This window comes from Paramisgurnus dabryanus, chromosome 14 (genome assembly GCF_030506205.2).
Source record: "Paramisgurnus dabryanus chromosome 14, PD_genome_1.1, whole genome shotgun sequence".
In the NCBI taxonomy this organism is placed as follows: Eukaryota; Metazoa; Chordata; class Actinopteri; order Cypriniformes; family Cobitidae; genus Paramisgurnus; species Paramisgurnus dabryanus.
This window is the reverse complement of record NC_133350.1, coordinates 14,864,040-14,878,829: the sequence shown is the minus strand read 5'-3', so window position 1 is coordinate 14,878,829 and position 14,790 is coordinate 14,864,040. Positions and strand designations below refer to the sequence as shown.

At 40.6% G+C, this 14,790-nt stretch overlaps 1 protein-coding gene across 1 annotated transcript in view; it reads left to right on the top strand.

Moving 5' to 3' along the window:
* Positions 1-14,790, top strand: part of gli2b (GLI family zinc finger 2b) — a 67,313-nt gene that overhangs the window by 33,831 nt on the left and 18,692 nt on the right. The window contains exons 3-4 of the mRNA XM_065259266.1: positions 5,413-5,518; positions 12,493-12,689. Coding sequence (XP_065115338.1) covers positions 5,413-5,518; positions 12,493-12,689 — 303 coding nt within the window. The remainder of the gene's footprint in view (positions 1-5,412; positions 5,519-12,492; positions 12,690-14,790) is intronic.

Genomic DNA, 14,790 nt, shown 5'->3' with positions numbered 1-14,790 from the left:
TATAATTTTTAATTATTTAGAATTTTTTTCTCTAATGTATTTGCCATAAATCACACCTTTAATGATATGAATAAGTTTAATACTCAGGGTGAGAGGTTTGTTTGCAGTATTGTGTGCTAACCGGTGACAGCGTCTGGTCATCGTCCTGTAGCGTTGTGTCCTCTCCGCTCCGGTGGTTCAGGGCCAATCGATCAGATCTCTATTTTAGTTTCTCTCGTCATCGCTGATCCTCAAGAGTCTGGTGACTGTCAGAGGTGTAAAATGGGAAGTAACTCTGGCTATTTTTTGCCAGCAAGTCCATCTGTCAGAGACGCTACGACACATGCTGACTGATGTTGTCTTGACCTCCTACTGTTACCGCAAACCAAACAGCATGACTTCAGAATGGACTATTTTTAAAGTGCTTACACAAATGCATGGTGCCAACAATACCAGGAATGCAATAATCTCTCATTAAAATGTACAAATGTTTTCTGCCTCTCATCAAGACCATGCATGTTTCAGATGCTTACTTTAACACACACACACACCTATTTCTTACATGCTTACATTGCACACTTATTGAAAGTCAAGTTAGCTGTGACCCCGCCAACACAATGGATGTTTTCAGGTGTAATTCTGCACGCTTTGTAAATAAGCAGCGTCCTTGTTTCATTTACAGATGTGCACTTGTTCACCTGCAGCTCTGGCCCAGCTGTTATCCCTCGCCCCCATCGGAGGGGTTTTACGGGCTAATATGAATGTAAGAAACGGCGTGCATCGACTGCGCCCACTTTAATGCATCGCATTTTAATTATCTCCCTTATTCATTCGGCGTCCCGGCTTCTGCGCGCTCTGTCTCTGCGACAGGCCTCCTTTTATCATCGCGCCAGACCTAAAGATAATAAACTTCAGCTTTAAGGTAATTACTTAATCTGGACAAACCTGTGTGTTAAGCAGCACTATTACAGGCAGTGGTGATAAATCAGAGAGTGAGGTGTCTGCTGTAATCACTCTTGCACACTTCTGCACTCTTATTAAGTGCTTAGATTACACAAACAGCATGCTAACAACATGCGTCTCATCTCTCTCTATCTCTCTCCTCCTGTTTTACCTTCAGGCTTACTAAGAGATTTATAAAGATAACATTTTTGTTTTGTTGATGTATACTGGTTTATCTGTCTAGTTGGCTTGTTCACTTCTCTAGTTAATAAATTAAATGACGTTTCTAAAACTACACGAGGCTTTAATCCCAGAATGCATTGGTGTGATGTGTAATAGTTGGCATTGTGATGTTTGGTTAGGCCTCAGGCCAGCTTATTCTACAGGAATTTCCTGTCTAATTTCCCCCCTTGATTCTGTGAGTAACACCGAAAGCTTTTTAATTGCGCCGCAAAGACCCAGGGCACTCAAAGGCCCATTATTGTTGTTGAGTACTTCCTGTCAAATGAAACCATTTACATCCAGGGATCAGAGGATAACAAAGACAGGAGTTGTGTGTGTGTTTGCCCTAAATATTCAAAGCTGAAGTACATCGGACAGATGCGTTTAAAGTTAAGTGGGACCACGTTTATGTGATTCAGGCCCTCCTATAGAAATGCTCGGGAAAGGTCGTTTCCTCAGAGAGCGTGCAGATGTTAGCGGCCAGGCTGGAAGTCGGAGCCGGTGTGCGCGAAAGCCGCTCGCTCGTGACACTGAAAAAGTGCGGCACGCGGTTCCCTCAAATGTGGAAACAAATGTTATCACCTAAAGACTAATAGATGCGAGGGGCTTAACTCTGCAGCCGCGGTGCAGCCCTGAGGGGATAGAGCTCACCGAAGCTGTTAAACGTGACTCTTGAACTCTCCAGAGCGATTCTCTTTTGTTCTTCCTGTTGAGAGGGAACAATGGGCCTGTCGGCATGATCGAATAAACCTGCCCGCTGCTCCGACGACGGGCCCGGGGCCTTCTCCAGCCTCTTCGGAGAGAAGGAGGGGGCGGCCCGCGAACGGGAGGGTGTTTGTACTGACATGAAAAATGTGACGCTGGAAAAAACAGCGGTAATGTGGATAATTGAGGGCGAGCACAGATGAATGAGAGCGCGGTGTAACGTGTAGTTTTAATGACAGGGGCTGGGGGTGGCTTACCGCTCATTACGCTCTCATTTTGGTAAGAAAAACGCGCCGAGTGTTTACGCAGTCGCAAACAATCAGCGAAATTTGGGTTTGTGTATTTTTCATCCCTCCAATTAGCCTAGTTTGCATCTTTTCCCCTGTTTTATTTGAGATCTTCTGTTGATTAAAGCGTAAAGTTTGTTATAACCGGACTCGGCCCTTGACTTCGGCGCGGGTGGATTCCAGCAGCGCTCGAGGTTCGCCGCGCTCCGTCACTTTTCACTGACCCACTTCTCTGTTTCTCTTTGTCCTCGACCTTTCTTCCCATCGGCCCCTGCAATAATTCACTCGCTGCATTAGTAATGGAGCATTAACTGCGGCTGGGCGCTGAATGAAGACGCGTCTCGTGGATCGGAGACTGCGATTATACTCTCTTTACAGAAGCACCAGGAGAGGACCGCAGTTTCTTGTCGTGATTCTTGTGAACTTATGTAATACAGTGACTACTAAAGGTCAAAGTGAAACGTCTTTGAAGTCATGAGCTGTAACGGTGGGGTTAAAATTGCAGAAGATGCTTGAGCCAATGTGTTGTGTTTTTAACAGCTGTGTGGCATTAATGCTCTCTTTAAATGTCAGGTGTGTTTTATTGGGGTTTTATCAATTAAATCGACCTAAGGCAGTTTCCATGACAAACACAATAAAGAGGTACATGAATCCCACGGTCACACAGGCTTTTTTATGCTTTGATGCTTTAGGTGGAGCTGTTTTATTTTATAGAAACAATAGATACACAACAGGCCATGTGTAGCTTATTTATGAAGAAACTATATGACATTTTATAAAGAAACTCTTAAAAAACATGTTTAAGGGTTGTTTTGCTAAATTTGTAACTAGATCAACAGCAAACAGGCTCTGAAAGTTCACTGAAATAGACGAATCTTCTAAAAAAATATGTTATTATTTATCTCATGTCATCCCTGTATGACTTTAACAGAGAAGAAAGTGAAGACCAAACATAAATGACAAATAAATATATATTGATCATAAAGGCTAATTCACAATGATCCAACAAACATCATCAACACACAAACACAAAATCATGTAATCTAAATGATAATGTCAGTGTTTGTTGCCATGTTGTTGTTTATTGGATCGTGTGTGAACTGTTCATTTTCACATATGTACATTTGTGGCAGACTATATTTACATTTATAAGTTTAACAAATGCTTTAAAGGGACATGGCACAAGACTTTTTTAAGATGTCCCCAGAGTACATATGTGAAGTTTTAGCTCAAAATACCATATAAATAATTTATTATAGCATGTTTAAATTGACAGTTTGTAGGTGTGCAAAAATGTACCGTTTTGGGTGTGTCCTTTAAAATGCAAATGAGCTGATGAAATTTAAACACTGATAACAATGATGGTGGTTTGTTGCAATTAAATCTCAATTGTGCTTTTCTCTGCAATAAATGGCTCTGCTGTGGTTGGATAGTACAGATTAAGGGGTGGTATTATTATAATAAGAGCTCCTTCTGACATCACAAGGGGAGACAAATTTCAACCACCTAATTTTTCATATGCATGTAGAGAATGGTTTACCAAAACTAAGTTACTGGGTTGATATTTTCACATTTTCTAGGTTGATAGAAAAACTGTGGACCCAATCATAGCACTTAAACATGGAAAAAGTCAGATTTCATTTAAAGTAACAATAGGTTAGACAGGCAGTGTTTGGGTTCAAATGCACATCCGAACAAAACATCTGCACAAATGCACAGCCAGGGTTGCCAGATCCATGTAAAAATTCACCCCAATAACCATTCAACACTATCCCAAAAACATCCCAGTGACCATGAGAGAGAGAGAGAGAGAGAGAGAGAGAGAGAGAGAGAGAGAGAGAGTTGTCTGTCATTCTGGTTGAATGTGATTGAGAAGGAGAGAGAATCTGCTGACTCACGCTGTTTCTGTTAGGAGTCTCAATACTCTGAAGGAACCAGGTGTAGATGATGACCTGTGACCTCTGACCTCTGTGGGTCAACCCTCACCCACTGCTGCTGTGTTAATACAGTCCAGAGATCAGCTCAAACCTCATCTCCTCTTTCACCCCTCATTAGTGTTTGTTACTGTGTGTTCACACCAGCCACGTTTGAGGCGTAAAATTCGCGTCTAGTTTGCTGCTTGAACATTTTGTGTTTACTCGCTTCATTCATTCATTACTCTGAAATTCGCGTCATGGGAGGGGCTTCTGCTACTCCGCTCGCTTCCTGTAATCACGTCACTACTAAACCAAGCTCCTGATTGGTTAACGCATCACTTTTTTGCCAAAATCCAAATTTTTCAACTGGCGCCGCGCTAAACGCCTCATTCGCCTCCAGACACGCGTCTTTACATTGACTTAACATTGAAATCACTTGTGCTTGTGAAGAAAACATTTTTTTCAGAGTCTTCAAAATTTCTGCTTTATAACAAACAAGACAAAAGCCAGAGTTCATTTGGCAGGAAAAATGGATTGAAAAGCTAATTAGAAAGTAAATCTAGTTAAAACATTAAGATATCAAACATCTCTTCACATGTGGCACTATAAAGCGCTCGCCCGCACCAAGATCAACTGCGGTCTCCCGCTATCACGACAGTTAATGAAGCCCTTGGTTTTAACGGGACGTCCCGAGCCAACAGAGACTTTATTAGAGGAAAGTGCTGATTTTGATTCTCTCTGGATTCATTTAATCCGATCCAGCCGAAGGAGTTATGATGAAAAGAAATGCCGGTTAATATATACAGCAAACCGTAAACTGCTGAGTTGTAAGCAAGGTCATCTTGTAAAAAATGAATTCAAGCAGGCATTTCTTATTAAAGTCGCTGTATTTGATTTCAAAGACCCCACTTCTGCACACAACCCTCATTAGATTTTACATAATCCTGGCGTCTTTGTTTTGGACCGGTTTGGGGATTTCGGCGTCGACTCTCTGCAGTAAGGAGATGTTCTGGTTAACGTGGCGATGTCGAGCATCTCCCTCCGCTGTCAGATCCGGTTTGCGTCCCGGATGGTTTTTCCTTCGTAACGTCCATCATCTGCACGAGTTCAAAGAGCATCTAGCTGCAGGTCTTTGTCAAAAGCCCAGTTGGATATCTTTTATGTTGGAGATGTAGGATTTCTTATGGTACTTTGATTATTTATTTATTCATCCACTCTTGTGTGATAGTGCCAATATTTTACACGAAACTGCTCAGCGCCCTCTGAAATTCATGTTACTTTATTGTAGCACTGTTGCCTTTGAAATTCCCTTTTTGAAAGTCTGGCTTTTTCTCAGTTTTTTTTCTCTTTCTGGTCTACAGGCCCCCATCACATTTTCCCGACTTTCCATTCTCCGATCCCTGTCGATGTTCGTCACCACGAGGGGAGATACCACTTCGAACCCCACGCGCTTCACGCCTTACACGGGTAAGCCTGCAGTTACGTTTCCCATCGGTCGGACTCTGGGTTTAGTTTGTAAAGAAATATAATCTCTGTAAGCTTTTGTTTTGTTTATCCCTGCGGTCAGAATGCACACAGAAACGCTACATTTAAATGCAGTTTGATCAGAGACACCCAAAAAAACCCAAAACGAGCACAGATTTGATTTTGGAAACTTATGTTTGGATTTGACTGAACGGTCTGGGGTAGATTCAAAACTGTGCTTTATATTGAGAATCTGAGCTACATCATCTTAGGAAGTCATGTACACTGTAGTTCTTGATTTAATAATTTTGAAAACATTCAAACATCTCACTTTAACCTCATTCACACAGCACTTTGGTCCCCGTAAATGTTCTGGGATCGCTCCAGTAAAGAGGATCTAGTAACGTTGCCGTAACATTTACGGAAAGCCTTACAGGATGTGTTAACAGAGGCAAAAACAATGCTTTAAAGGGACACTTCACTTTGTTTGAAAATATGCTCATTTTCCAGCTCCCCTAGAGTTATACATTTGACTTTTATCCATTCAGCTGATCTCCGGGTCTGGCGGTACCGGTTTTAGCATAGCTTAACATAATCCATTAAATCTGATTAGACCATTAGCATTGCGTTCAAAAATGACCAAAGAGTTTCGATATTTTTGCTATTTAAAGGTGCTCTAAGCGAATTGAAGCGTTTTAGACCATAAAATATTTTTTGTTACATACCGGAAACATCTCCTCACTATCTGCTTGCTGCCTGTCAGCTGATCAAACTGTAAAAAAACGCGATCTTTGTAGACAGCCCAGGCTTCACAAACGGCAATATCAACAAATGGCCAAACCTAGCCAGCACAAAACAAAACAAAGTATTCCAGCCAATAAACGACAAAAAGGATTTGGGGGTGGGGGTTGGGCGCGTTCATGAAAGCATGGAAGGGAGCGGGAGGGGGAGGAGTTAGCTACGCTCTGTCTGTTTGAAAACAGTTTCGAAAGTCAACAATAACTAACGTCTCGCAGATTCGCTTAGAGAACCTTTAAGACTTGACTCTTCTGAAGTTACATCAGGCGCAATTACAGGTATATACGCAGTGCCCAAAAATAATCCCCTGCTATTAAAAGTTTCCAAGGGTACTATTTTCTGGTGCTGCGTAATATCATTGCGCCTGCTGCAGCCATGTTACGGCAGCAAAGTCCTTGATAATTACACCAGAATGAGAGTATAGTTCCCAGCCATTTCGGCCTAGAATATTTTTTTATTTTCCTCAGTCTTAGTACACGATGTAACTTCAGAAGAGAAAACTATTGAAACTCTTTTGGTTATTTTTGAGCACGATCCTAATGGTCTAATCAGATTCAATGGATTATGCTAAGCTATGCTAAATGTGGAACCGCCAAACTCGGAAAGTGTTCCTTAAAGGGGCATGCCGTAGTAAGGACGCGCGGGTCATCGCAACAAGAAGTTATAGTTCAGATCTTTGACACCGGAATTTAAACAAAGATCAACAACATTCACGTCAAGAAATCTACAAACTGAACTGAAGCAGAGATCAGGGAGCTCGTCTTTATCAGAGATCATTCACCAACAGCGCATCACACGCTCCTTATCATCTTATCATAAACAAAAATGCATGCGCGTGGTTTCTCAAGAGAGAAATCATGGATAATTTGCAAACTTTAGACGCTGTGGAAAAAATACATCACGTGTCTTTACGGGATGTGTGTGAATCCACGCACAGATTCTGGAAAATCATTGGCAGTGTGAATGAACCAAAAATCAAATGATCCCGCACAAATCCCAGATGCATTTTCAGTGTATTTTCGTAATCTTTGTGTGAAAAGGGCTTTTGTGTCTACACCAGAGCTGAACCTCAAAGTCAAGCGTGGGTAAATCTCAAACTCACTAAAGAGACCTGAAACAATCTGAATCATTCTTCTTTAACACTTCAGTTTATTTCTATAGCACATTTAGCATGAATACAGAATAAAATTACAGGAGAAAGATTTTTCAGGTACTGAGCAGGCGCTCTTCTCCAGAGCAACTGTGGTCAAAATTGATCTCAGAACAGTTTACAGAGAAGAGATCACTACATAGAAAGTAACTGTAAGTTAAGTTGTTGAAAGAGGTGTGGGAGCACCTGAGATTAGAGCTCATTTATTGATGCTAATCAAGTTCTTGTTTTTTAAAGTTCATCCTGAGATATTCTTAGTATCTTAAGATCTCCTCTGAAACCCCTCGAATAAACGTATGAGAGACTTTATAATATGACCTGTATTTAACCTCATTGTCGTCTATAGGGATCGATATTGTGTTTTTCTTAAGGGTTCAGCAGATCGTCTTTTTGTTTCTTAATTCACACCATTCTTTGAGGCAGAGGGGCTTTCTCCGGTTCAGGTGGACGATCGGTGTAATGTAGGTTAACCTCCAGACCTTCAGAGTTTCACGCGTCCCACGTGAATTTTCAGACGGATCGGCAGCGCCATTGTTGAAACGCAAAGTGGGCCGTGCTAGTTTTCGAAGTTACACTTTGTTGTTTTTCCCCTAAAAACAACCCCTCGTCTTTTTTTGAAACGGGGTCTCGTCGCTCGGTTTATCTTAAAAGAGCAGAATAAATCGATGGAATTCTGGAAGTACTGTTCTTACATTTAAATTCACAGATTTTGATGGTGATACATTTGGTCTGCCCGCTAGCAGCTAGCCTATTCATCACACATAGAGCGGCGTTGGGGGGAGACTAGCTGTCTGAACACTCGCTGGCTTTGATTAATGTGATTTGATCTTGACAGTAGACCCCTAATTCATCAAGACCTTGATCTAGCTGTCTTTTCCTCTGCCTGAGCCAAATTCATCTAATTACAGGGACATTGTGCAGCAAATTAAGTGCGGTGTCGCCCGTGGCAAGCCGAGGCACTTTGTTACAGTCGCCGGGCGGCATGTCAGGGGTCTCCGTGCTGATTGTCTAACATGACATGTCCGTACAGTTCGTTTTATCATTGTTTGCATATAAAATAATGAGGGTGCTGGTTATTTTGTCAGAGCTGTCAGCGGAGCGCTCGCAGAACGCTTCCCCTATGGATCTCTTTCTTTCCTCTTCATTTTTTTGGTCCGTTTGACAAAGCGAGAGACGGAAAAGGTAGCGTTTTTTTTCCCGGGAGCTGAAGTGACAGCGGCCGGTGCGATTCATCTGTGCCGAGGACGCGAGCGCAGTGGGAATTCTCTCGGGCTCGGGGACGAGGTGAGGAGGAGAAGACCGCTGAATAAAGAAAGCACCACCCACTTGTCAGCATCGTTCTTCATCCGGCTCACTGTCAGAAAGCTTCGGAGCAGGAAAACACAGGCAAACCGTTCTGGGATCAATAAAACTTACAATACAACTGTAAACTGATTATAGGAAATCAATTTGATTAAGTTGTGTCAAAATGAACTGAAGATGTGTTTATAATAATCAAATGTCAGATTATTTCAAAAGTCAGTGTAGTAGTTTGTGTTCACTGGAGATAAATCCTACCAGCTCTGTACTGTATGTGTTTTTATGCTGTCTTGCAGACAATATGTTCATGTTTAAAAAATGTCTAATAGTCGTCCAAACACATCCCAGACATTTAGGCTAAAACAAGGCAAAATTTCAGTGAAATTTTATAAATTTCGATAAACCAAAAATAAATAAAAAGCAAACAGCTTGTAATCACTGTTATCTTTGCTTACATAGTGAAATATCAGACAAGTTATTCTGGCAAAAACCACACGTAACCAAATTTAAGTTTATTTTGGCTAGAAGTGGGTTACTCATAGCCAGACTGTATCAGGTCTATAGTTAACCTAGACGGTGAAATGATGACTTATGCTTGATTTGGTAGAATATCAGCATCCAGATAGGGACACAATCATGTCATTGAGTCATATATTACACACACAGGAAATATCTAATTAAATATTTGTGTGTATATGTGCATGAGGGTCTACAGAATGTATGTAAGCATTTGAAACATTATGTACACCTGTGTGTGCTTTACATTCACATCCTTATATTTGGAAAATTGGAAATGTGAGCTAGTGAGAGTTGAGGAGAAACATCTAAGAAGCTGAAGACTTTAGCATCTTTTTGATGATTAGGAGAAACAATTAAGCTGTTAAAGACATCTCACTTATGATGGCTCATGTGCTGGTTGTGAATGAGGTTTAAATCAGACACACACATCTCTATCACCAAAACTGCTCAGAGGATGCCAACACGTGGGCACCTGACCGCCTGGCACGCTGCACAAACAGGTGCTCTGCCCATCTGCTGGCCACGGACGCCCCACCAACACGAGCACCAGAAACAATACTCGCATCACAGGAGTCAAAACCTGCTCTCTCGCGCTTAACAATAACCCGTCTGCGCTCAGCCATCCATGAATTGGGAAATACGCTGGCTTTCAGCATTGTTGTGATGACTCTGGACGATATTATGATGGATTAATAGCAGGAATTATGTGTATTTATGGACAATTTGTCACTGCTGTGGCAGAAAGATAAAAGACATTTGGTAACATTTGTATCTAAAGGTGAAATCACGAAATCATGTTTGTAAATAATATGCCGTCCACAAAATTGCTTTCTGTTCCCTTTAAATTGCACATCTTGGATGTCATCCATTTTGTGCTGTTTTTAGTAAACAAATATCAATTTAGTTTTAATAGAAATTTAAAAAACTAAAACTTAAAAAATGATAAAAGATACTAAAAAACATGCAATTAAAATATTTAAATTGATTTTTAAAATGTGCATAGATTATTATTTTCCCATGCACGAGTAGCACTTCTTGCCTGTCGATCAGCTCTTATTCTTTCTCTTAATAGTGCACTATATAGGGAAAGTGAGCGATTTCGAGTGCAGCCAAGGACATGGACTGACTCATTGAATCACGCTGCGTCTGAAGCCCCAGGCCACTGAGATTTACTAGATTCTGGCTCGTATCCTTCATTGCCGGCGCTGCCCCATTGCATTCTGGGAGCTATAATCTGGACCCTGAGAGCGTCTGTCTCTTTAGGGAGGGTATAAGGTGTGAAAGGTCCCACAGTCCCCTGGTGTCGAATGGGCGATGTTTCAGTGCCCGTCTTTCTTTCTTGCTTGCTTTTACTGGATTCTCCCATCGGTATGAAAATGAGAAGGAATCCACGGGCTAAAGATGTTAAAATCTGAATATTACATTACTTATTTAAGTGCCGCCCGGGCTGTGTTTTCTCTTTTGTAGTGGAGGTTTGTCTGAAACAGTGAATGTTTTACACATAGTCCATGTGATCTCTAAGGATAGAGGTGATTATTAAGTATGCATGTGTCTGATATACAGTATGTGTATGCTTGTTGTTTAGCAGCCGTGTTTTTATTTTTTGAAGACAAAGATTATTTATTTATTTATTTGACACATTTTGAGTAAGATTGTTTGTGATGTTACATATCACAGAGATACACTTTAAGCTCTTTTTCCCCCATATTACAATCAAACATTTTATGTCATTTAAAGGTGCAGTGTGTAAATTTTAGCAGTGAGATTGCAAATTGCAATCAACGGCTCAGTCCATCGTTCCCCGAACGCATAGAGACAACAACATGTTGTTGTGTAAGACAAAATACAGTATTGACAAAACGCACTCTGTAGAGCAGTTTGTCAATTTAAGGCTACTGTAGAAACTTGGCGGCACAAAATGGCGGCTTCCATGTAAGGGGACCTGCGGTGTTTGTAGATAAAAACTGCTCATTCTAAGGTAATAAACACATAACAGTTCATTATTTAAGGTCTTTATACACCAGTTATTCCAGTTTGTTGGCAGAATCCATTAAATGCCACATAAGTTTTACAGGAAAGTGCACGGAAAAGAATTGCAACTTGCGTATGAGTTTTTAACACAGTCAAATTTGTTAAATAGCACTCAAATGACTAAAGTGACATTTGTGAAAATAAGGCTTTTCAGTTACTGACTAACAACCTTTTCATTACCATTACAGTGAAATGAAAGAGTCTGAGAAAATAAGCCTGTCAGACGCACTTCTATGAACTTTTTATATGTTGTTTAGCAGGTCCTGTGAAGCATGACATCTATTTATTTTGTATGTCTCCACATTTATCAGAATGACAATAAAGCTCACATGAACTTGAACAGGATCAGCTTTGTCTCAGATCTTTCTCCTAAAATTGAAATTACACAGCAGAAATAAAAACAGATGAGCTAATTGTTGTTTTAGGAGTTAGAAATATGTGACTTTATTGTGATATCTTGGCACAGTTTGAGACGTTGTTGTGATCTTTTAAATCTCAAGAAGGAGTGCCGTATTATAATACTGAGGAGAAGCAGGAAATCTCAGCGTTTGACTCATTTTTGTCTGTTTTAAAAACAACAGAATTTCACAGAGTTTTTTAGGTCCAATTTTTTTTGACAGAATAAATGTCTGGAAATCATTAGAAGTCTCAGCAGGTTAAAGCTCAATGTGTCTGAGGAAAGACGATCGCTCGCAGCTCAGACGTTTTCTTTTTGGACAGATGGAAAATGAGAGCGCAGACGAGCAGATCGAGTTGCCGGTCTGGTTTGCGTTTAAAATTTTGGCTTTACCCCATCACACCTCAGATGAATCCACGCTCTGATGCCTGTCTGAGCCCAATGCCAGACCTCAAAAATATTACTTATGGCAAACCTCTCATAGCTAAGAAACCTCTAACCGAGAGACGCTGAGTCAAACATTAGATCATGTCATCGGCGTGTCTATCAGATGTTTTTAAACACGGCTCAATAATTTTAGGGGTTACTGACAAGGACAAACAAACCTTCAGTACAGATCAGTCACATCTTTGCCATAAGACTTACAGTATGGTGAAATCTACAAACAAAACTTTGTACCAATCATTAGCACCCAAACTGAATGTTAGACCTCACCTTCATGTTTTATGAGCTTTTTAACAGGGATTATTGACAGTCAATGCATTCTTTATCTCTCTCCTCCAGGCCTCCAGGGTTAGCGGGCAGTCCGGTGATTTCTGACATCTCTCTGATCCGTTTGTCTCCGGGGGCCGGCGGCGAGTCCACCTTCCTTCCTCCTCACTCTTACGTCTCTCCTCATGTGGAGCATTATCTCCGATCGGCTCACGGCAGTCCAACGCTGTCCATGATCTCTGCGGCCCGTGGTCTGAGTCCGGCCGACGGTGAGAATTAAACTCAAAACCAACCCGATGGCTAAACTATATCAAAATAAAACATTTAAAACATTTCATAAAGCGTAACTAATGCTGCCTTCATGTACTATCGGAATTAACCTAAATATAATTTAATATAAATAAAAATTGCACATGTATGCTTAACTCTGGGAAATTCAGAAATCATTTTGATACCCAAATTCCCAAGATGGGCGGGCCTCGAACTTGGCAGATAGAAGAAGGATTTCTGCTGTGGCAGGCGTGCTTTATTCGTTTTTATCTGCAAAAGATACACAGCTTTTAAAATCTAATGTTTAAGTGGATGTTTTTATAACTTTTAATCGCTGTATTTTTATTGAAACACAACCAATGTCACAATCTTCTCTCGGTGGCTACCAAAACACATGAGATGCATGCAGATGTTGATGTGTGAATTGTTAAACAGTGCAACTTTCAACTTTTCCTGCCTGTGATTTGGACTCCGGAGGGCGTTTTGGAAATTAATAAAAGAAACCCGACAAGGCGGAATTCCTGAATTTGGTTCCCGGTCGGATGACAGGTCTCTCTTCAGAGCTAAATTACAATTACAGGTCGGGGCGAGCTGAAGGAGTGACATATAAATCACCATTCACAATCTGTCAGCTGTAATGTGTTCGCACCTTTAAACTTAAACAAGCAGCGTGCATGAGATCCCAACAGCTATAAAGACATAAAAGATCGCAGGGAAAAGAGGAATGAGATATTTCAGCTGAAGCGAGTGTGGATGGGTAGAAGTGGCCTTGAATGCTTTCAGGATCCTTTAGTCAAACCTCAGCACTTAAACACAGGCCCAGCAGTACTGTTGGCTCTTATTTTAACATTTGTTTCTTTTTTAAGTGGAAATATATATAGACATTAAAGTCTCAGCAGAACATTTTTGTGTTTGGGTTAGTTGGCAGAGAGTGATACTGAGTTTTGTCTTTCTTTATATAAGGAGAAACAATTTTTAAGGATTGTTTTCTTTGTTTAACAGAGATTTTGATGAGCATTTCCTGTCAAAATCGTAAAAAATAAATTCACAGAGAATGCATTGAGTACCAATATTTAACCAGCTATTTATATATTCCTAAACCCCTGGGGACAGTTGTTCAAAAGTAATCCATTTGGATATCAAATTAGATCAAAATTTTAAAATAGGTTGTTCAAAACAAAACAAAAATGTATTCTGAATTTGGATTGGATCACAAAATCCAATCTAGGTTTTGTTTTGGATCAAGTCACCACTTTGTGTTGTTCAAACAGAAGAGTGGATTTCAGGAACAAAAATGTAATAAAACTTTTAAAAGTTTACTAAAACTTACAATGCAGTTAGTCTACAATACAACATTTCTGTCATGTTTATAAATTTTTATTGAAATTTTGCCTTTTTTCTTTAAATTAAATTTATATTAACATTGTTGTCATGGCTGGTTTGGTGGAAAAGAACCCAAGTGCAGACAAACGTAAATAAACTGAAGATTTATTTACAACGTACAACATAAAACACCCACGAGGGGGCAAAACGGGTAACATACGATAATGAGACTAAACTTAACAAAGAAACCACACTAAATAACAAAGGCTTTGGGAATGAGATACAGGCAACACGGAAGACGTGAACTCAAACGCTGTATCACAAACGAACGTACGAGCACAAGACAGAGAACGAGAGGGCATTATAAAGACAAACACTCAAATGAGGAACAGGTGAAAATCATTACATAATTAAAATGGGAGCACACAAGGGAGTGGGGTAAAAGTGACAAGACAATGGGAACACGTGGCCACAACACACAATATGACTCCACATGTCCCCACACAAAACACAGTACTGCCATGATCTTGCCATATGAAATCAGACCTTCACACAAAGGTCTGGCAAGACCATGACAGGGACAAGACACTGGGAACACGTGAAAGCCACACACAATATGACTCCACGTGTCCCCACATAGAACTCAGTACTGTCATGGTCTTGCCATATGAACTCAGACCCGAATCTAACACAAAGGTCTGGCAAGACCATGACAGGGACAAGACACTGGGAACACGTGAAAGCCACACACAATATGACTCCACGTGTCCCCACATA